At 40.5% G+C, this 23,610-nt stretch overlaps 1 protein-coding gene across 2 annotated transcripts; it reads left to right on the top strand.

Annotated features, from left to right (window-relative positions):
- The first annotated feature begins 1,581 nt into the window (after nucleotides 1–1,581).
- LOC111968457 (synaptosomal-associated protein 23) lies at nucleotides 1,582–23,569 on the top strand. Of its 2 annotated transcripts, none has more exons than XM_023994017.1 (8): nucleotides 1,582–1,688; nucleotides 9,774–9,888; nucleotides 15,378–15,419; nucleotides 15,516–15,564; nucleotides 20,052–20,169; nucleotides 20,384–20,557; nucleotides 20,838–20,982; nucleotides 21,667–23,569. In XM_023994017.1, exons 2-8 carry the CDS (start codon nucleotides 9,832–9,834, stop codon nucleotides 21,727–21,729), a joined length of 648 nt encoding a protein of 215 aa, XP_023849785.1. In that variant the 5' UTR covers nucleotides 1,582–1,688; nucleotides 9,774–9,831; the 3' UTR covers nucleotides 21,730–23,569. The 2 variants fall into 2 exon arrangements, with proteins under 2 accessions (XP_023849785.1, XP_023849783.1); XM_023994015.2 differs by lacking the exon at nucleotides 1,582–1,688 and adding an exon at nucleotides 5,664–5,755.
- The last annotated feature ends 41 nt before the right edge of the window (nucleotides 23,570–23,610 follow it).

Here is a 23,610-nt window from a genome sequence, read left to right as displayed (position 1 = left end):
TCTGCATTGTTGGTTAATGGCTCGTAAGTAAGCATTTCACGGTAAGATCTACACCTGTTGTATTCGGCACATGTGACAAATACAATTTGATGTGATTAGATTTTTTATTGAGAGAGCGCTGCAGGCAGAGCAGGCATCTGTGAGTGATAGGAGAGAAGGACCAGCACGCGTGCACTTCATGACATGCTGTGTGAGAAAAAAAAATGGCTAGTTTTCAGTGTTCGTGCTACCCGGGATCCTTGGGACGTCCACCCAAAAAATATATCTGTTTTTATTGTCACATACTCCAGATAGTACAGTTTTACGAGGCATGTGACAAATACAATTTGACTTGATGAGCTTGGCACCTTAAACACTGTAATGGGTGCCGGACAAACGCTCTCATGGGATTAATGACACATCCTAACTTGACGTTGGTGGGTAAAGACTCTGCACCGAGACAGTGGGTGTTTCTCAATATGCATAATACCGTGCTCCACACTCTAATTCTCCGAGTACGCTCTCTTGAGTACGTTCTTGTGAGGACGAGAGTGTGGAGAACACATAAAACATTACATCACTCTCCCCAGCTACTGTATTACCTCACGCTGCACCTCCCCATTCACTGAACCTTCTTCCAACTAGGACAATGGCAACAAAAGAGACTAAACAAGATAAACACAAAGCAAACATTTTACTTCATAATTATCAGCTAGCTATATGTGAATTGAAATAATCTAGCTAGAAAGCTATTTAAACAGGTAAAAATGACCTAAAACTAATGTTACACAAGGTAGATTCTTCGTGGGTAGCTAGCAACCAATTCTTTGTGGCTATCTAGCTACCTAACAGCAGTAGCTAGCCAGTTCACCTTATTGAATTACTATGGGCTTGCGATCTACGCACACTACAGCGGGTATTGTAGGCAGGTTAACATGCCAAAATGAACACAGTATGTATTTATTAACATATCAAGATAAAATATTGTAATCAGGCTACATATGAGATGTGAATGGGCAAAATGTCATTCCCGAAGTCAGAGTGTATTTTCTCTCGCTTCAGCTCAAATAGTGGCCACCATTGATTTCAATACATTTTTCTTGTTTTTTACATGGTTGCATCATAGTTTTGTGCATACTTTCTGTTGAAGCTTGCATACTTTTATTTCCCTTTTGACCTACATTTTTTTATTACATGATAGACAATCTGGGGAAATCAAGTGTCAAACAAACATGAAGATGGCTCGCTAGAGGCAATCAAGATGGCGTGTCCTCGACAAGGGAGGGGGGACGTTACTGCAGCAACCAAGGGGGAGCCACACTAGGCAATCACACTATTATTGGAGACAAACACCAACCCGTTCCTGCTTGGTAGGCCTTCATCAGCCAAAAATGATACTGTTTTTAGCCAGGGGAAGACTGAAATATAAAAATAATAAATATAAAATATGTTTGGTATATAATCCACTTGTCATTGTAATCAAATATCAGAACAGTAGCTACAGATACCACTGTAAACAGTAGGTTACACAAATGTTGCTGTTAAGGTGTGATCCAACGCATGCGCAAATCGCCTTCCTCCACTTGTGAAATCATATGACAGGACATGCGCACCATCGACACTCAGTCCATTTTAATGAATTTCAGAAATTGCAAAGATCACATACGGAAAACCTGAAGAAGGAGCTTTTCTACTTGGGAAGCTTAGCAGTAAGTAGCTTTCATTAAGAAGACAACCCTTTGTCATTATGTGTTCATCCATCAAATTATCCTCAGTCGGGGAGTTTTATGCGACTTGTCTGTGTTGTGTGAGAGGAACTAGCAAACCTAGCTGGATTCCACTGCTAGCGGATCTAACATTACTAGTAGTATGCTGTGTTGGGCTAGCACAAAATACTTAATTACAGGAAGACGTTAACTATTTAGGTTAGATAAAAACTAGTAAAGTTTGTTAGTAATGCTTTTAGTGTGTCGGAACGAAGTTTAGAGCATTAAAAGTTACTTAAACCTGTCAGCATCTTTTTTTTGCTAACTTCGTTGGGTGGGTATAATTTGTGGAACGTTCCAACAGGAATCTGTTCCAAAAACGTAAGTACAAGGTTGCCAACAAACAACGCATACAAACCAAGCTAACTAGCTGCCGAATAGGCATCAACTCACCACGTAACTTATTGTTAATGTTTGTCCATAGGCAACCAGAGTGAGGACAGACATTTTTCAGGAATAAACGTGATGAGTGAAAAACGCAAGAAAATAGCCCACTCCCTACCCGGTATCTTATTCTGCCGCTATACAACGTTGTATGCGTTGTTTGTTGGCAACCTTGTTATTAACAAAGTTTTTGGAATAGATTCCTGTTGGTACGTTCCACAAATGATACCCACCCAACTTCGCTAGATAGCTCACTTTTGCTAGACTACCTAACAACTCCTTTGGTGGTTGGGTGTCTGTTTGCGATCACCTTGTTACAGTACAGCTGGCCTAACTGTACTTGTAAACCTTGTCAGCTGATGATCAAGCATGTCCAGGTAGTCACACTGTAACTGTAGCTAACCACAATGAACTCATACATGAATATCAGCACAAACACAGCAGTGGAATCACCCACATTGCTACAAGTTTGCAGATAAATGATTAACAGGTGTCATGATCATGAGGTTATGTGTTTGAAATAGAGGTCGACTGATTATGATTTTTCAACTCCGATACTGATTATTGGAGGACCAAAAAAAGCCGATGCCAATTTTTATATATATTTGGAATAATGACAATTACAACAATACTGAATGAACACTTATTTTAACTCAATATAATACATAAATAAAATCAATTTAGTCTCAAATAATGAAACATGTTTAAATAATGCAAAAACAGTGTTGGAGAAGAAAGTAAAAGTGCAATATGTGCCATGTAAAAAAAGCTAACGTTTAAGTTCCTTGCTCAGAACTTGAAAAGTGGTGGTTCCTTTTTACACGAGTCTTCAATATTCCCAGTTAAATTTTAGGTTGTAGTTATTATAGGAATTATAGGACTATTTCTCTCTATACCATTTGTATTTCATATACTTTTGAGTATTGGATGTTCTTATAGGCTATAGTATTGCCAGCCTAATCTCGGGAGTTGATAGGCTTGAAGTCATAAACAGCGCTGTGCTTCAAGCATTGAGAAGAGCTGCTGGCAAACGCAGGAAAGTGCTGTTTGGATTAATGCTTACGAGCCTGCTGCTGCCTACCACCGCTCAGTCAGACTGCTCTATCAAATATCAAATCATAGACTTAATTATAATAAACACACAGAAATACGAGCCTTTGGTCATTAATATGGTCAAATCTGAAAACTATTGTTTCGAAAACAAAACGTTTTATTCTTTCAGTGAAAATACGGAACCGTTCCATATTTTATCGAACGGGTGGCAACCCTAAGTCTAAATATTGATGTTACATTGCACAACCTTCAATGTTATGTCATAATTATGTAAAATTCTGGCAAATTAATTAGTCTTTGTTAGGAAGAAATGGTCTTCACACAGTTCGCAACGAGCCAAGCAGCCCAAACTGCTGCATATACCCAGACGCGAATGCGCTTTTAAGTGATCACCCGTTTGTCGAAGTTGCCTGTGATTCGATGATAAATTAACAGGCACCACATTGATTATATGCAACGCAGGACAAGCTAGTTAAACAAGTAATAGTGTAAACCATGTGTAGTTAACTAGTGATTATGTTAAGATTGTTTTTTTTTATAAGATAAGTTTAATGCTAGCTAGCAACTTACCTTGGCTCCTTGCTGCACTCGCGTAACAGGTGGTCAGCCTGCCACGCAGTCTCCTCATGGATTGCAATGTAATCAACCATAATCGGTGTACAAAAATGCAGATTATCGATTGTTATGAAAACTTGAAATCGGCCCTAATTAATCGGCCATGCCGATTTAATGGCTCAACCTCTAATTTGAAACTATTGTATTGCCATCAAATGGTATGTTGACCAATGGATACCTACTGAATGTAATGTTTTAGTTAAGTGGATTGATAGTTATATGTACTTGTTGACAAAATGAGCTAATTCTGATTATTGGCATAATTACCAACTAATTAGAACTTTTACCTGTAAAGACTTACATTTGTTCTGATCTGGGATATGAAACCCACAGCTAAATAATTATACTCAACAAAAATATAAACACAATCTTACTGAGTTACAGTTCATAAGTAAATCAGTCAATTTTAAATAAATTAGGCCCTAATCTATGGATTTCACCTGACTGGATAGGGGTGCAGCCATGGGTGGGCCTTGGAGGGCATAGGTCCACCCACTGGGGAGCCAGGCCCAGCCAATCAGAATGAGTTTTCCCCCACAAAATGGCTTTATTACAGTGGTGGGAAAAGTACCCAATTATCATACTTGAGTAAAAGTCACCCAGTAAAATACTACTTCAGTAAAAGTCTAAAAGTATTTGTTTAAAAGTGTAAATAATTTTCTAATTCCTTATATTAAGCAACCCAGATGGTATTCTTTTCTTTTCTTTTTTTCATTTACAGATAGCCCGGGTCACAATTCAACAGTCAGACATAATTTACAAACAAAGCATTTTTGTTTAGTGAGTCTGCCAGATCAGAGGCAGTAAGGATGACCAGTGATGTTCTCTTTATAAGTGTGTGAATTTGACAATTTTCCTGTCCTGCTAAGCATTCAAAATGTAACAAGTACTTTTAGGAACGTAGTAATCTTTAGGAACGTAGTGGTGTAAATGTTGTCAAAAATATAAATAGTAAAGTACAGATACCCCACAAAACTACTTAAATTGTACTTTAAAGTAGTTTTACTTAAGTACTTTACACCACTGCTTTATTACAGACACAAATACTCCTCAGCCCCTCTAGATAATCTCGCAGGTGATGAAGCTGGAGGTCCTGGGCTGGCGTGGTTACACGTGGTCTGCGGTTGTGAGGCCGGTTGGGCATACTACCAAATTATCTAAACCGACGTTGGAGGTGGCTTATGGTAGAGAATTTAACATTTTATTCTCTGGCAACAGCTCTGTTGGACATTACTGCAGTCAGCATCCCAATTGTGCGCTCCTTCAAAACTTGAGACATCTGTGGCATTGTTGTGTGACAAAACTGCACATTTTAAAGTGGTCTTTTATTGGCCCCAGCGCAATGCACCTGTGTAATGACCATGCTGTTTAATCAGCTTCTTGGTTTGCCACACCTGTCAGGTTAATGGATTATCTTAGCAAAGGGGAAATAATTACTAACAGATGTAAACAAATGTGTGCACAACATTTTAGAGAAATGAGCTTTTTGTGCATAAGGAACATTTCTGTTTTTTTTCTTTTTTAATTTCAGCTCATGAAACATAGGACCAACACTTTACATGTTGCATTTTTTATTTTTTTGTTCAGTGTATTAGGCATTATAAGAAGGTGGTGAGAAATTGATCCGTTTTTCTGTTCTGGGCATTTTTACCTGTCTTGTACTAGACGTCTCAATTCACTTTGCAGACGAATGCATGGACAGGTAGTGCCATATGTTACCTCTGTGTGTAGCTATTGTCATACGACATTGTCAGCATGAACAACCTAGGTATGAAAGAACGGAACGGAGGGATGTCATGTGGCAGTCATTGAAACCTAACCTGGAGGAACTGGTTTGAGTAGAAGAGCAGGAAATGTGTGTCCCTGTTGTGTCGTGGAGGCGTGTATGGGATCAGTAGGCTAGGTCAACCACTACAGTAGTTGGGCTGTATGGAGAGGAACGGTGGAAAGATGAATAGGTAGGTACAGTAGATTATTAAATTGCAGTTAATCCTCATTGTTGTCATAATCATAAATATGTGTGTGTGTGTGGTGTATTGCTGCTGGGTGTAGTGTGACAACGTATTTTTATGGTGTGAGATTGAGGACCATTGGTGGATCATAGGGTGATGTAGCAATAGCCTATGTGTTAGGCTTACCATAGAAAATGAGCAGCAGGGTCGTTCCGTGTCATTTCAGCAAGCCTTGACACCCACCATCCGGAAGCATTATTTTGTTGAAAAATAATTTGCTCTCTGAGAAATTAAGGGAATTGATTGCACCCAAATTGGCCATTTTAAATGTATAGGATTCATATAATATTAAATCATTTTAGTGTCTAACATCCTATTTGGACCAAGCCTTTTTTCTAACAATGGGTAAGACATGAGGAATCAAAAGTGGTCAATGGTCATTCTACACTTCATATCCAAATAATCTATAAGTAACATTGTTGAGTTACACAATACATTTTTAGATCCTTTAGGATGATTTGGACATGAATCGTGACGATGCTAATATAGGTACCGTTGACAAAAATGCTGAGAAGTTACCATTTGAAACAGTGGCCAGGTATACAACCAACGCATGGGTTTCTGTCATACACGAAGGGTATCCTACTCAGGGTTTTCTCAAGCTAACCAGCTTCAGTTAGCTTTACATTCCAGCTCACGCTTCATCCGCACTACGACGGTGGATATTGATCGTCCGCCTGCCTCTAAATCTAGCAGGCTAGAGAAGGGGGAAAAATACGATAGGATTGACCTAAACATACAGTGGGGTCTGAAATCGACACCCTTGATAAAGATCAAAAATTGACTAAAATACTGAGATATATTGTTTGCTTAGACAAATGGGGAGATTATATTAATTTGTGCTAATGGAATTGCTTAAAGAAAGATTTTGTTTCGGGAAGAAAAGTGTACTTACTTATGCCTGTGATATGTGGTTGTCCCACCTAGCTATCTTAAGATGAATGCACTAAGTAACTCGAAGTCGATCTGGATAAGAGCGTCTGCTAAATGACTCCAATGTAACTGCGCGTGCATGTCGCACTTCGAATGGCAAACTCTTCATTGATACAACGCTGAAACATCAATGCATGGGCGAGTCAGTGCCACTTTTTTAATTTGTGCCCGAAATCAAAATGAAAAAAGTTACCTTGCAAGTTCAGCAGCCTATCGTGTGAAATAGGCTTTTAGAAGTGCTGTCTTTAATTTATTACTAATCGTTAAAGAGATACTTCAGTATTTTGCCAATGAGGCCCTTAATTAACTCGTGGATACCATGTTTATGTCTCTGTGTCCAGTATGAGGTAGTTTCACAAGCCAACGCTAACTAGCATCTTAAAAGAATAATCATCTAATAGCAGGAACACCACCATCTAGTGGTCAGAACCTGGAAATATTAGGATGTAGAATGGGACATAAAACCCAACAATTGAAATGACTAATTTCTCAGAACAGGGGGAGACATCACCAAATTCACTGAGAACACGTTACATAGGATGAAGAAATAATACTTTGAGACGCAGCTACACACTACTTGTCAAACAGAAAACTGATACTACATACTCATTGTCAATTTGGGTGCAAATAATTAGGTTTATTTCACAGATATTATATTCCAACAAAATAATGTTGCAGGAATGCGAATCTTATCTGTTTCTAACAACAGAAATGATTTCAGAAAAATCTGAGATGGTGGGTGTCGGATCCTCTTTCTTGTGCTTTTTGAAGTGGAACGACCCAGCACTCTGAAGAGTGAGACATTTCCTGTCCGTCTGAAATGTGCTGATGTGTTAAGTTTGAGATGGTATGCGTTCTTAATTTTGAGATGGTATCTTTACAGGAATATAGCCTCTCATTTTTTTGAATCCAACTTGAAGTTCAGCGTTTAGGCCAACAATATTTAGGGAAAGAATATAGTGTGAAATAGGCTTTAAAAGGGCTGTTTTTTATTTTTATTACTAATCAGTAATACTTCGGTTTGTTCTGAAATCATTTCTGTTAGAAACTGGACAGTTTTCTCAATCTCTTAATTCAGACTCACTCATGGACACTCTTACTGACAGTTGTGGCTGCTTTGTGTGATGTGCTGTTGTCTGTTGCCCAATAATGTTTGTACCATGTTTTGTGCTGCAACCATGTTGTTGCTACCATGCTGTGTTGTCTTAGGTCTCTCTTTATGTAGTCGTGTGTTGTCTCTCTTGTTGTGATGTGTGTATTGTCCTATATTTATATTGTATATATTTTTAAATTTGTTCTTAACTGACTTGCCTAGTTAAATAAAAGTACGCAGTTAGGCATGTGAAAAGTCAACTCAACATCACTAACAGCCATCCACTTTCCCTGTTTTTGTAGTTCTGTGTGTGTTGGGAAGAGAAGGGAAGTTATAGTTCAGGGGTTATTGCAAGAACAGGAAATAGTTACTCTAAGCAGGTCCAAAGGAAAAGGGGGGAGCAGGAGAGGTAGAGCGAGCACGGGGGGGAGTGTGTCCTGAGAAATTAGTTTTCAGGTAGTGTACTTGTCAGCTGAGCCCTAGATCCTGAACTTCAACTAGACCCTTGATAGGCCTACATCTAGGGCTAGGCTATGCCTGCCAGTACAAACTGTCAGTCCCCCTCTGGTACCATAACATCTTACTTGCAGCGGTGTTCCATCAAAGAGCTGGTCAGAATTTCACACATGAACCTTGAACAGAACATACTTTTGGTCATGTAGTGTACGTGGAGACCTGCTCGTCGAACATCTCATTCCATATTCAGGTGTTCGATTTAGTTGAGATTGGGACTGTGTGCAGGCCAGTCAAGTTCTTCCATCCACCGATCTCGACAAACCGTTTCTGTATGGACCTTGCTTTGTGCACGGGGGCATTGTCATGCTGAAACAGGAAGGGGCTTTTCTCAAACTGTTGGCTCAAAGTTGGATGCACAGAATTGACAGATTATTTTTCCGTGCTTCAGCACTTGACGGTCCCGTTCTGTGAGCTTGTGTGGCCAGCACTTTCCGGCTGAGCCGTTGTTATGCCTAGACGTTTTCACTTCACAATAACAGCACTTACAGTTGACAGGGGCAGCTCTAGCAGCGCAGGAATTTGGCTAACTGACTTGCTGGAAAGGCGGCAATCCTATGACGGTGCCACGTCAAGTCACTGAGCTCTTCGGTAAGCCCATTCTACTGCCAATGTTTGTCTATGGAGATTGCACAGCTGTGTGCTCGATTTTATACACCTGTCAGCAAGGGGTGTGGCTGAAATGGCCAAATCCACTCATTTGAAGGGGTGTCCACACTATATACACACAAGTATATCTTCTGCTGCTTTTATCAAATGCAGTCCACAGGAAAAGTGTTGTGATGTCATGTGAGCCATTAAACACTCTGGCTCAGTTCCAATATCTATGCTAGTTTAGATATTGGAACACACTGGCACTAAAACATGTGACTAAAACCGTCTCTCTCTGTCATAACGCAGTGGAGGATCCAGTGCAGCTTGTCAACACCAAGTGTGACATCCAGTGCTAATCTGTTCCTGACTGTGGCTGCCCTGTTACAATGGTGCCAAAACGCATGATCCTCATTTCCCTATCAAGTTCTCCTTATCGCCAGCCTCCTCGTTGTCAGCATGCTTTCTGCTTAACAACGCCAGGCCATGATGTCACTGACACGGAACTCGCCTACTGCTGTTTCCTTTTCCATTTACCACATTCCAACATTGGGCTGGCAGGAAAAGAATCAAATTTGTTTAATGTTTTGCATAATTTCCCTTTTATGTAGGCCTAAGTCAAACAACGTTGTTTATGAAGTTCCATAGTATGCCATTTCTGTCCGCAAACGTAAATGGTACCTTTTCAGACAACTTTAAAATGTATATCTGTGAACCTGATACATGACTTATGACCCCCCCCCCCCCCCCCKRCTCTTTCTCGCCAACTCGCTCTCCCTCTCCACTCCCTGTCCTTTCCCACACTCCTTCCATCCCTCTCTCTCTCTCTCCCAGGCCTCAGAGTGTAGAGCTTGGTGTGACAGGAGGAACCTCCAACTTTGACAGCAGCAAAATGGCAGACATGTCAGTGGAAGACATCACCATGAGGGCCAACCAAGTGACCGATGAGGTACAGCTGCCACCCGTATCCATGGGGACACCATAGGAATGCTGGGAATGGGGGTAGTCAGTGTTTACCATTAGCATACATTTTCCACTTCAATTTATTAACTAGGCTACTTAAAAATAAAACACAAAGATTGACCTTAGTGGGGAATCAACTAAATGTATTGAAAATTAATTAATTTGCCCAAGTTTATCATAAGACATAAGGCATGAACAGAATGCGTCCATGATTCATATTTCCTGCAACCTTCTGAAGAGGCAACGAGAATGTGTGTGTGTGTGTGTGTGTGTGTGTGTGTGTGTGTGTGTGTGTGTGTGTGTGTGTGTGTGTGTGTGGCTACCACTGTGTATCTGTTAGCGATGATGCTAATGAAAATGGTAGTGCTGAGCAATTTTAGTGCTTTTTGAGGTAAGTTCGATTATTAAAAAATAATCACGATTTTCAATGTATTATGTGGGTTGAATTCTGTAAAACAGAATAAAATAAGTGAATAAAAGTTCCATAATGGTAGTGACGGCCCATTACTGCTCATCACTTATTAACCATCATTTATTCACATTACTTTAAGAGAATATTTGTCTAAATGATATGTTTAATTTGACATTTTATTCCAATTCATCATCTCATCTCTATAGAGCTGCTGCCTATGCTGTCTGACAAAAATCACAATTTCAGTAGTTCTTCAAAGTAAATATGGCATACTTTTATGACTGCTAAATACCAACCATTAATCACTTCGATCATTTATTTTCAGCTAGAGATACCTCGCAAAGCAACCGCTTTCTATCCCTCTTGCACGTCCTCTTCTCTAAGGCCGTGTCATGACTTGACAGTTCATGTAGCTACAAAGTAGCCTATGTTTACCTGGCAGAATGATATCAGGATTATTTTCATTAATCCAGTGGGTATTTGTTTCGCAAACTCAACCATCACATGTGCCTTCAACTCAGTTTAACAGCAGCCTTTTGCTAGACCATGCACACTTAAATTAAAGGGTAACCACACCCCAAAATAAAAATGTATCAAAAAGGTGCTTGTTGAAGACATTGGAAGAACTGTCCACATTTAACTTTTCGTCAGACAACAAGATGTAGGCCTAATGAACAGCAAAAGCACTAGCATATGTCAATCTACTATCTCCCATAGTACAAAAGTTGACCTACTATATTCTGTGTGAGAAATAAATAACCAAACATGGTCTGGGACAGTTGTGGGATGTGATAGATCTCAAATTAATACAACCATTAGCTTCAAAACAACTTCTTTTTTTAAAGCAATGAGGCTGACGCAACAGATCAGAACGTTTAGCTTAAAATGTTGCTAATCTATTAGGATATTTCTTCACGTTATGAGTTCACCAATACGCACACGGCAGTAAGTGTGAATGTTCCGAAGTGCAATCAATTAGCTGAGAAACACAATTCTCAAAGGTGACCGCAAATGAGATTATACATGTCATTATTTTATCATAAAGGTGCATTTTTATGGTCTAAATGATCTTCCCCAAACTTGAAACTCACGCGCTGTGTATATATGCCAGTTAGGCTCTACACCCCTTGTAAAGCGGATTAATGTGTTTAAATTTAAGATGTTATTTGGCCACTTAAGTTGTGATGCAAACCTTATCAAAACATATAGGCCTATGGGCTAGGCTACATGACATGATTGGAAAAAGTTACAAAAAAAGGAATATGCTGTTTCTTGCCTTACTGCACACAATCTGGGCATCTTTCACAAGTTATAGGCTAATATTGTCACCCATTAGACTATTCTTGATTTAATCTTGTCTTCACATACACCTAAATAATATAGGTGTGAAATTTGTTTTGGTTTAGAATGGACCATTATCATGCACCTGTCTCAAAACCGGCAGTGGGGGAAAAAATACATGTCATCTATGCACTTAAATAGTGAATGCAGGACGGTTTTCCCCTGGTTCATTTTCATGCCAGACAGGTAGGCTATACTCCTGTTGTAAATAAATATAAGCAATGTGCTTAATATTAGGAAAGTTGATAAATAACTATAGTAGGCCTAGCCTATGAAAGCTGATGGGATCCTCCTCTTTCTATTATCGGCCATCACTCTGTTTCTCCCGCATAGCCTATAAAAATGTTGGGAAACATGGGCTCTCATTAAGTGATTAGAGGGACAATAGAGTGCTGAGTACCAGGCAGTTAGCAAGTTTGGAAGGATACTAATGACCATCAGCAGCATCAGAGCTTGGAGAAGCCTAATTACCATGTCTAAACGGTCACTTGACTGCCGTCAACAAGTGTTTGCAACTCTTTGTGAATTGCAGTATGTCATCCATTAAAAATAAAATGTTTTTTTTAACTGACCCACAGATTATTCTTAAAGAATCCTGTAAGATTCTGCTGACTTCCACAGGCTTCAAGCTTCCTTTTTAAGAGGCATTTTCTCATATCTGCAATACAGGTATGATTGAAGAATGAAGCAGGCGCTAATCAGTGGCTTTGCTACACAGAAAGCTGCATTTGACTACTCGATTGTCAATAGTAGACCTGTATAATATCTTTGAAAATACCATACAAGTATCATTAGCTTTTAAAAGAATTCAATCTGTTTTCTTTGATCATATTTTGGACCATATTTTCTCTCTATTAGTCTAGGTGAATCCTCCACACTGCGCAAATAACATCTTTATCAAATGTTTTCATAATTTACCTGCAGATAATCACCAAAAAGCCTACCAGTGCAAATTATGGCGCCAAATGAACGGCTCTCTTACCGATGCGATTCGGTAGGCTACTGACGAGTCTCTCACTTTAACGTCATTGTATGACAAGTCCTGATGGACTTCATATTGAAAATACAAACAGAATCTTTAGTTTTACTTGTCCCGACGCATTACAACACAGTTTTGTCCATTGATATGATTTATGAATGGCAAGGATATGAGATCGGCTTTATTTAGTCATTTTGACACCGTTTATAAACTAGGCAAGCTTGCTGTTCGTCAATCAAAGCACAGTAAACCTATGCGCCAGCACTTTGGCTGCATATGAAACACGCTCACTTAGATTCTAGATTGCTAGAAGATGCATATCGTTCATTCTGGTGGGAGAGGGCTCGGCAGACTTTTTTCCCCCTTCTGACTTGCAAATTGTAAACAAAAAGTAGCCTAGTTAATTTGTGGGAAAAGTACCCGGCTGAAAATGATTGTGTAACTGGCTGTGTAGCCGACAGCCGGCACTAGTGGAAAACACTGATCTAAGCAAAGAAGTTATTCAGGTCTAGGTTAGTAAACTGTTCTATTAACACTTTCTGTGATTTCAGCCTGTACTAATAGTGTGGTCCTCTGAAATTTTGATTCTAATCTTTATCTCTTGTCTTACCAACCTGATTTTCTCCCTCCGTCTTTCTCTCTCTCCTTGCTGCCTGACTGACAGACTGATACCTATGTGCTGGGTTTAGGACAACATGGCTTGGGGTAAACTGTCACAGTAACCTCTTACTGTACCACACACACACACACACACACACAGTTTTGAGTGGTTCGGACACAAGGTAAGCTTAGAAATGTGTCGGAGGTGAATCATTTTCAACTCTGTTAGCTTAAGCCATTGTAGTGAGGTGGCACGGTATAACCGCTCATACTGATGAAGTCGTCCTACCCGGAGTCATCCTTTCTCCTAGCTCTACCTCCTAGTGCTCCTCTGCTGTAGGCTGCACCTTTCTGAGTCTTTCACACTCAGTCCTGTCCTGCCTCTCTTGTTATTATTAGGTCCTCTGTCTCACCTGACTGCATTCCATCATTACGCCATGTCACCTGCTACTGCTGTGATTTTGTGTATTGATGTGCTGCTGGGAGGGAGACGGTTCCTGCCTGATTTGAATTATTCTACCTCACCTGACCAGGCACAGTAAACTGGGCTAGTCATGGAGGATACCTTGTCTCTGCCTCGCCTAACTGATTTTAAAAGACACTGACACCTGTGTCTGTCTGTCCAGCTGTCATGTTCATGCATTCGGAAAGAATTCAGACCGCTTGACATTTTCCACATTTTGTTACATTACAGCCTTATTCTAAAATGGATTAAGTTGTTTTTTCCCTTATCAATCTACACACAATACCCCAAAATGACAAAGCAAAAACAGGTTTTTAGAGATGTTTGCAAATTTATAGGAAAAATAATGAAATATCACATTTACATAAGTATTCAGACCCTTTACTCCGTTCTTTGTTGAAGCACCTTTGTCAGCGATAACAGCCTCGAGTCTTTTTGGGTATGACGCTACATTCTTGGCATACCTGTATATGGGGAGTTTCTCCCATTCTCTGCAGATCCTCTCAACCTCTGTCAGGTTGGGTGGGGAGCGTCGCTGCACAGTTATTTTCAGGTCAATCCAGAGATCAGGTTCAAGTCCGGGCTCAGGCTGGGTCACTCATGGACATTCAGAGACTTGTCCCAAAGCCGCTGCTGCGTTGTCTTAGCTGTGTGCTTAAGGAAACTTTCCTTTTGGAAGGGGAACCTTTGCCCCCAGTCTGAGGTCCTGGGCTCTCTGGAGTAGGTTTTCATCAAGAATCTCTCTACTTTGCTCTGTTCATCTTTCCCTCGATCCTGAATGGTCTCCCAGTCCCTGCCGCTGAAAAACATCCCCACAGCATTATGCTGCCACCACCATGCTTCACCGTAGGGATGGTGCTACGTTTCCTCCAGACGTGACGCTTGGCATTCAGTCCAAATAGTTAAATCTTGTTTCTCATGGTTTGCCTTTCGGCAAACTCCATGCGGGCTGTCATGCTTTTTACTGAAGTGGCTTCCGCCTGGCCGCTCTACCATAAAGGCCTGATTTGGTAGAGTGCTGCAAAGATGGCTGTCCTTCTGGAAGGTTCTCCCATCTTGGTTACCTCCCTGACCAAGACTCTTCTCCCCTGATTGTTCAGTTTGGCCGAGCAGCCAGCTCTAGGAAGAGTTTTGGTGGTTCCAAACTGCTTCCATTTTAAGAATGATGAAGGCCACTGTTTTTGGGCACCTTCAATGCTGCAGACATTTGTTGGTACCCTTCCCCGGGTCTGTGCCTCGACACAATCCTGTCTCGGAGCTCTACGGACAATTCCTTCGACCTCTTGGCTTGGTTTTTGCTGTCAACTGTGGGACCATATATAGACAAGTGTGTGTGCCTTTCCAAATCAATTGAATTTACCACAGATGGACTCCAATCAAGTTGTAGAAACATCTCAAGGATGATCAATGGAAACAGGATGCACCTGAGCTCAATTTCGAGTCTCATAGCAAAGGGTCTGAATACTTATGTAAATAAGGTATTTCTGTTTATTTGTAATACATTTGCACACAAAAATACCTGTTTTCGCTTTGTCATTATGGAGTGTAGATTTGATTTTTATTTAATCTATTTTAGAATAAGGCTGTCACTTGGGAAAAGGGAAGCGGTCTGAATACTTTTTGAATATTGTATGTACTACTTGTAACATTACTGCTTGTTTCTCTATTGTCCTCCCCCAGTCCTTGGAGAGCACCAGGCGGATGCTACAGATGGCTGAGGAGGTGAGAAAGATTGTTATTGCTCGTATAAGTTATCTGAACTGTGGTCTTTGAGTTCCTAATGTGGTGCTGAACTGTGGTCTTTCCTTGTGTCCACAGAGCAGGCAGACTGGTGTCAACACCATTGAAATGCTGGACCAACAGGGGGGTGAGTCAGAGATGCATAGTTCACTACCAAGTACCAGCTCTGGAACGCCATCTTTTGTTAGAGGGCGATTCCACGCCAGGAAGGCCCATAAATATTTTTGGTACAGTGGTTGCTCAACTAAAAGTTTTGAGATTATGCTGTGGGATTTAGAGGTAATGTGTGGTTTAGTATGGTACCCTGTGCCACAGCTTCAACCCCTGACGGTTTCGTTTTTTGTGAAAACACTAGAATATTAAGCTACACTTCTTAAAATCAATCCCATATACTATGTTCTGACTAAGGTTTTAAATTCTCTAGTACAGACAATATTGAAGGCTATCAAATGCTTCTCAAAAATGCCCTCTGGTGGTCAAACTAGCATTAATGGCAACAATGGCTGACAATTAAATAACATGCCATAGAATTCTGCGCACAAGGTGTGCTGCAGTATGACAGTGGTTCTTCCTGTAAAAGTTGCATCTCATATAGACATTTCACTGGGAGGAAGAATTTTTAAATATTTTTTTACATTTGTATCACAAACTATGTTGGCTCATTTTAGACCTATACAGTGAGGGAAAAAAGTATTTGATCCCCTGCTGATTTTGTACGTTTGCCCACTGACAAAGAAATGATCAGTCTATAATTTTAATGGTAGGTTTATTTGAACAGTGAGAGACAGAATAACAACAAAAAWATCCAGAAAAACGCATGTCAAAAATGTTATAAATTGATTTGCATTTTAATGAGGGAAATAAGTATTTGACCCCCTCTCAATCAGAAAGATTTCTGGCTCCCAGGTGTCTTTCATACYGGTAACGAGCTGAGATTAGGAGCACACTCTTAAAGGGAGTGCTCCTAATCTCAGTTTCTTACCTGTATAAAAGACACCTGTCCACAGAAGCAATCAATCAATCAGATTCCAAACTCTCCACCATGGCCAAGACCAAAGAGCTCTCCAAGGATGTRAGGGACAAGATTGTAGATCTACACAAGGCTGGAATGGGCTACAAGACCATTGCCAAGCAGCTTGGTGAGAAGGTGACAACAGTTGGTGCGATTATTCGCAAATGGAAGAAACACAAAAGGGAACTGTCAAACTCCCTTGGCCTGGGGCTCCATGCAAGATCTCACCTCGTGGAGTTGCAATGATCATGAGAATGGTGAGGAATCAGCCCAGAACTACACGGGAGGATCTTGTCAATGAGCTCAAGGCAGCTGGGACCATAGTCACCAAGAAAACAATTGGTAACACACTACGCCGTGAAGGACGAAATCCTGCAGCGCCGCAAGGTCCCCCTGCTCAAGAAAGCACATATACATGCCCGTCTGAAGTTTGCCAATGAACATCTGAATGATTCAGAGGACAACTGGTTGAACGTGTTGTGGTCAGACGAGACCAAAATGGAGTTCTTTGGCATCAACTCAACTTGTCGTGTTTGGAGGAGGAGGAATGCTGCCTATGACCCCAAGAAACCATCCCCACGTCAAACATGGAGGTGGAAACATTATGCTTTGGGGTGTTTTTCTGCTAAGGGGACAGGACAACTTCACCGCATCAAAGGGACGATGGACGGGGCCATGTACCGTCAAATCTTGGGTGAAAACCTCCTTCCCTCAGCCAGGGTATTGAAAATGGGTCGTGGATGGGTATTCCAGCATGACAATGACCAAAACACACGGCCAAGGCAACAAAGGAGTGGCTCAAGAAAAAGCACATTAAGGTCCTGGAGTGGCCTAGCCAGTCTCCAGACCTTAATCCCATAGAAAATCTGTGGAGGGAGCTGAAGGTTCGAGTTGCCAAACGTCAGCCTCGAAACCTTAATGACTTGAAGAAGATCTGCAAAGAGGAGTGGGACAAAATCCCTCCTGAGATGTGTGCAACCTGGTGGTCAAACTACAAGAAACATCTGACCTCTGTGATTGCCAACAAGGGTTTTGCCACCAAGTACTAAGTCATGTTTTGCAGAGGGGTCAAATACTTATTTCCCTCATTAAAATGCAAATKAATTTATAAKATTTTTGACATGCGTTTTTCTGGATTTTTTTGTTGATATTCTGTCTCTCACTGRTCAAATAAACCTACCATTAAAATTACAGACTGATCATTTCAATGTCAGTGGGCAAACGAACAAAATCAGCAGGGGATCAAATACTTTTTTCCCTCACTGTACATCAGGGTTGGGGGTCAAATAATTCAAATTTAATTTTAAATTATTTTATGTAAAATTGAATTCAAATTTAAACAATCTTCAAGTTATGGAATTGGTATTAGACTTGACTTTTTTAAATTGGAATTGTAAAACATTTCATATTTTATTTAATTTGAATTCAGTATTTTTACATTTCCCAGTAAATGTAATTAATGCACATAGTATCAAACATTGGCTACAGGATTTGTTATAAATCATTTCAACTTGTATTTCTATATTTCAAGTATACAATGGGGATCATAAGTATTCACCCCACTTTGATAAAAACAATTCTAATAAATGCATGCCAGTGGAATTTAAATGGATTTAGTTGTGATTTCTTGTCATTGATCTATACAAAATACTCCAATGTCAACACATTTTATAAAAAAGAACATATAGCTGTTGTGAAAGTATTCACCCCTTTTGTTAAGGCAAGGGTAAAATAGTTCAGGAGTGTAAATTGGCTTTACATATCACATAAATTATATTAACCCTTCCTCTGTACCCCATACATGTGTAAGGGCCCTCAGTCAAGTATTGCATTTTAAGCACAGATTCAACTCCAAAGATCGGGGCGTGATTGGTAGAAGGGTAAAAAAAAATATTACATCTGATATTGAATATCTCTTTAAGCCTGGTCAAGTTAATAATTATGCTTTGGATGATGTATTAAACCACCCAGACACATCAAAGATAGTCTTTCTGAACTGAGCTGCAGGACAGGAAGGAAACTGCTCAGGGGTGTCACCATGAGACCATTGGCCAGTTTTCAAGCAGCTACGGGCTTCAATGGCTATGAAGGGAGAAAACAACTGAGAATGAAGCAACAAAATTGTACTTACTCCAGAATAATGACCTAAATGTGAAAAGAAGAATTCAAGTATACAGAACGTATTCCAAAACATGGATCCTGTATGCAACAAAGGCACTAAAGTAATACTGCATAAAAACACCACAAAGGAATCAAATGTTTGGCCTAAATGCAAAGCCTTGTGTTTGGCGCCCCTCCCCCCCCGATACATGTTTCAATATTGTCCTATAAATTGTTCCTTTTTTATATTATACTTATGCTAAAATGTTTATTCAATTCTACTGAGCCATTTACTTTGTTCGTCTTTATTTCTTATTGTTGCATTGTCAAAAAGGAACCTGCAAGGAAGCATTGTGTTAGACGGTGAATACCATGTGTATCCTGTACATACGACTAATAATAAAACTTAACTTCAAATCTAACACATCACTTAGTAAATGCTTGAAAATCTATGGCAAGACTTGAAAATTGCTGTCTAGGCATGATCCCCCCCCCCCAACACCTTGAGTATGTTTACATGCGCACTAATAATTCGATATTAAACTGATTATGGCAGTAGGCAAATTATGCAATAGTCATGTAAACACCTTACTCTGCTTACCTTAATCGGCGTACGGTCAAAATCGAAGTTAGCATACGTCGGTTAAAACACCTGGTTTTCTACACAATCTTTCACGTTTTTTATGACATGTAAACGCCTTACTCGGCATTTAATGGGCAAATATTACACCATCCAGGTGTGCAAAGCTCTTAGTTACCTAAGAAGACTCACAGCTGTAATTACTTTTTTTTTTTTTTTCATTTTGGTATTGTGTCGATCAATGACAAAAAAATCACAATGAAATGAATTTGAATCCAACTTTGTAACACAGCAGAATGTGAACAAATCCAAGGGGTGGGGGAATGCTTCTGATTCCCACTGTAGCTATGCTGTCTGACTAGTGCCTGAGGGAATTGAATTCTAATTGGAATTGTTGGGGATAATATTGAATTACTGGAATGTACCTACAATTGGAATTGAGACTTACCTGGGCAGGTTTTTCCCAGTGGGCCGCTTGTTTCCGACCCCTGATATTGTCTAAAATATGTCAAAACATTTACTAAATCAGAAAGGGTACTTTTTGAGATGGTCATGTTGAATAAATGTAATGTGTATTTCTAAATCTAGACATTCTCCATATTTTAGGGCACACTATAAGGAGTAGGACTAAAAAAGGCCTAAAATGGCTACTTTCATCATGATTTGTAAAAAGCATATCAAACAACCTTCGTCCCAATTAAGTTTCTACGTGAGAATTGCCAGCTCAATCTGAGATACCAAAAATATTTCTGGGCCTTCCTGTTGTGGAATCGCCCTAGAGAAGACATTTTGTCATTGATCATCAAAACCATTTTTTAAAAACCATAAATGAATAGAGGTTAAATGAATCGATGAACATGTTTTTACTATTGCGTTTCCCTGAGCTGGATCTTTTTGATGTTTTGTCCTGTTTGTGTGACAGAGCAACTGCGGCGTACGGAGGAGGGTATGGACCAGATCAACCAGGATATGAGACAGGCTGAGAAGAACCTGACGGACCTGTCCAAGTGCTGTGGCCTCTGTGTCTGCCCATGTGACAGGTAACACACTGAGTGAGACCAGGTAGCTGAACGGTTACAATCTCACTTCTGTCTGCTACACTGGAAATGAGTCGTCGTAGCTTTCTGTACTGTACTTTCTGTAATGATTGCTCTCACAGTTTCCTAGCATGTTTTAATCTATCTTCCCCTGAAGTTGTCCCCTGATTGATTGACGGACTGAACGACTTTTATTGATAGATGTATTGTCCATCAGGGTGACGTCCATTGAGCATGACTCTAAGTACAAGCGTACCTGGGGAATTGGTGATAGAAGCAGTGCAGGTGGAGGAGAGGGAGTGGACGGCTCGGTGGTGTCCACTCAACCATCAGGCATCCGTAATGGACAGGCCAACCAGCAGCAGTCCATGGGGGGACCTTACATCAAGAGGTGAGGGAAGCCAGTCAACTGTAATATACACACCTAGTTAGAATTTATCAGCCGGTCCCAAGTCACTCTTGCTCCCTTTGCCCTTTCAATGTTTGCAGATCTGTAAGGTGGCCGGCAATATGGTGGAAGGTCCATCGCTACATTGATTTTACTTACCTAGACCCTTCAGATCTGGTAAAACCGAAGGGTTAGGGCTATCAAGCAAGAGCGAAAAAGTCTCATGAAAATGCGTATGAGATTAGTAGATATTTGTGTAACGTGTCCCTTTCTCTCCCCCAAGGGTAACCAACGATGCTCGCGAGGATGAGATGGAGGAGAATCTGGACCAGGTGGGCAGCATCATAGGCAACCTGAAGAACATGGCCATGGACATGGGCTCTGAGATAGACAAGCAGAACAAACATATCGACCGCATCACAGATAAGGTGGGTTGTCATCATAGCTGGGCTGTGTTATCCATCCATACACTGCCTCACTCCTTACGGCTTTATTATGCCGCGAGGCTCTCTTTCTATGGCTATCTTTTCTTTCTCACTAATTGGTCTTTTGACAAATCAGATCAGCTCTGAAAAACATATCTAATGTGATTGGTCAAAACACCAATTAGTGGGGAAAAAGATCAGAACTGGGCTGCCTGTATAAACGCAGCCATGGATGCCACCAGTATGCTCTGACGGTGTTTGTGAGCAAAAGTTTTTCATATTAAATGACTGAAGTTTGCGTTGATCTAAGTGTGAAGAGACTATATATTTTTTACAGTTTAGTCTTTCACCTTCCTACACCTCAGATACCTCAGTCAAGTCTGTGGTATATTTCTCAAGACAGCTTGGCTGTCGAAACATTGGTAATTACATTTTTGCATCTGAGCTCCTAGAGTGTGCGGCTCTCCCTTTATTTTTAAGTTTTCTACTCCGCTAGCCAGCACCTCGCCTAAATAGGTGTGCGTTTCTTTTTCTTCTAGATATTTCTTTAGTGTACCATGAGGCTGCCTAACATTGGCCTCCACTGTCAAGGAAGTGCTACTGTTGCACTAAGTGATGGAAATGTAGAAGTGTTCATCCACCTCTCACCTGGTGTCTGTACTCTCTCTCTCTCTCTCTCTCTCTCAGGCGGACATGAACAAAGCACGTATCGACGAAGCCAACCAGCGAGCTAACAAGCTCATCAAGTAGACCTACCTGCTCTCGCTTCCACATCATCCACGTTGACTCTCTGCCTCAGCTTGCATGTGCACGCATGTACATACTAGTGTTTAAATATACAATACATACACACACTCACACCTTGAACAAAGATAATCAACCAGGAAAAAAAACCATTGAACCACACTTGCCTTCTCTGTAATGATATATGTAAATATGCACACACTCTCTTATTGTGCCTTTTATGACTAGATAAAAGTCCTCGCCCGGGGCCCAATCCCTAGTATGTGACCGGGTGAATCACTTCTCCAGGCGTTGTGAGATCTGTGCCCATATTCCTAAAGCGTCACAGAGTAGGAGTCCTAATGTGAGAGAAGTTGCACAAGACGGGGGACCCGCTGCTAGATCAGCACTCCTACCCTGAAATGCTTTATTTATACGAGCCCTGATAATCTGCCCGCGCGTTCTAGGAGTATAACGTGGAGCGCCACCAGATTCACAGCCGTATGCGTCTGTCGCCCCCCGGTGGTCTAAAGGTGTCACAGCGGCTGTACCCGCTTCTGGGTATGCAGGGAAACGCTTTAGGTCTTGGGTGTCAAACAAATTTTTCTCCGGGGGCCACATTTGATCTTTAATGAGGTCCGGAGGGCTGCACTGAGAATCGGTTATATTTCCTCGCAGTCAAAATTTGCTTTTGGCATTTTCGATGCTCCCTGACTGTCTAGCTTTAATTTCGGTGATTTATTGGCGAGCTGGACACAGTCAAGAAACTATAAATGTAGGTCCACTATTTGGTTTTTGTCATTTTAAAGTATATTGAGTTTGTTGGACCCCCCCATCCAGCCGTATGTTTAACACCCCAGCTTTAAATCGTGTAATTTGGTTCCTGGCTCTTGTAATTATTGTTATTGTATCCAATTGTTATTGTTTGAAATTATGTGCCTATTTAATTATTCGTATAAAGCAGAAATGACTTGTGAATAAAGATAGCTTTTTTTAAACCCCCCATTATCCCTTTTTAATGCAATGGTTGATCTATTAAGTTCTATGCTGGAAGTCCCCTAGAATTGTAGCAATATCTCTTTGATCAAGAGTAACAACTAATATTAATGAAAGATCTTAGCATGCCTAGACTCCCCTCTGCTAGCCTGAGTGCTAGTCTGTTTGTGCAAAACTCCTTGTCCCTCATTTGCTTTACAATGAGCAATGGAGTTGGTAACCGTACGAACAGATCTGGGACCAGGCTACACCTCTGCCACCAATGGATCAAGTGCTGTACTTCACCTCAATGTTATTTCACTCATTTTTATTTGAACTGCCTCCTTGTCACCTGAGAGAGGCCTTACTGCCTGTTTCTTGGAAAGGGCAAAGTGGCTGTGTTGTAACAGCCTTGTCCCCAAAACGCCTCTTCTGTCTCAGTAACCTACTCATCCCGAAATGTCCCATCGGTTTCTTTCCTTACTTTCATTATAAATATTTGTAAGAAAATGTCAAACAAAATGTTATGTTCTTCTGCATTCAGGTATACTTTTGGTCAGTTATCGATTTCCTACAGAGTGAACTAAACTGTTATCCAAGGCTGTATTTAAACCAAAGTGACACAGACTTCAGTGTCTTGATATTAGTCGTTAATGCTAGAGCTACTGTTACGTTATACTTCTGTCTCGATGCTGTTGGTTTACCGACTGTAATGTAAACTCAGCAACTGCCTCTTTAAGTTTGAATATGTCGAGGAACACGGCTTGTTCTGTCTGGATGATTGTTTAACATAGTAAAAGTGCCTTTTTATTTCACCAACAGATTTGTTCTTTCTGTTTAAAGTAAAATTGTTATATTTGTATAATTCATTAAACTCTTCAGTAAAACCTTGTAGAGCTTTGAATTTACCGTTGTGTCCTCAAGCAAGGCACC

The sequence above is a fragment of the Salvelinus sp. IW2-2015 genome, linkage group LG9 (assembly GCF_002910315.2).
Source record: "Salvelinus sp. IW2-2015 linkage group LG9, ASM291031v2, whole genome shotgun sequence".
Classification (NCBI taxonomy): Eukaryota; Metazoa; Chordata; class Actinopteri; order Salmoniformes; family Salmonidae; genus Salvelinus; species Salvelinus sp. IW2-2015.
This window is presented reverse-complemented; position numbering and strand designations above follow the sequence as displayed.

What these genes read in the sequence shown, in the direction of transcription:
- LOC111968457 (XM_023994015.2), top strand. Translation starts at nt 5,727, where the DNA reads ATGGAGAGGAACGGTGGAAAGATGAATAG. An exon ending in GGGGGACCTTACATCAAGAG is followed by an intron (nt 20,558 to 20,837) that starts GTGAGGGAAGCC and finishes CTCTCCCCCAAG; the next exon opens with GGTAACCAACGATGCTCGCG. An exon ending in TCGACCGCATCACAGATAAG is followed by an intron (nt 20,983 to 21,666) that starts GTGGGTTGTCAT and finishes TCTCTCTCTCAG; the next exon opens with GCGGACATGAACAAAGCACG.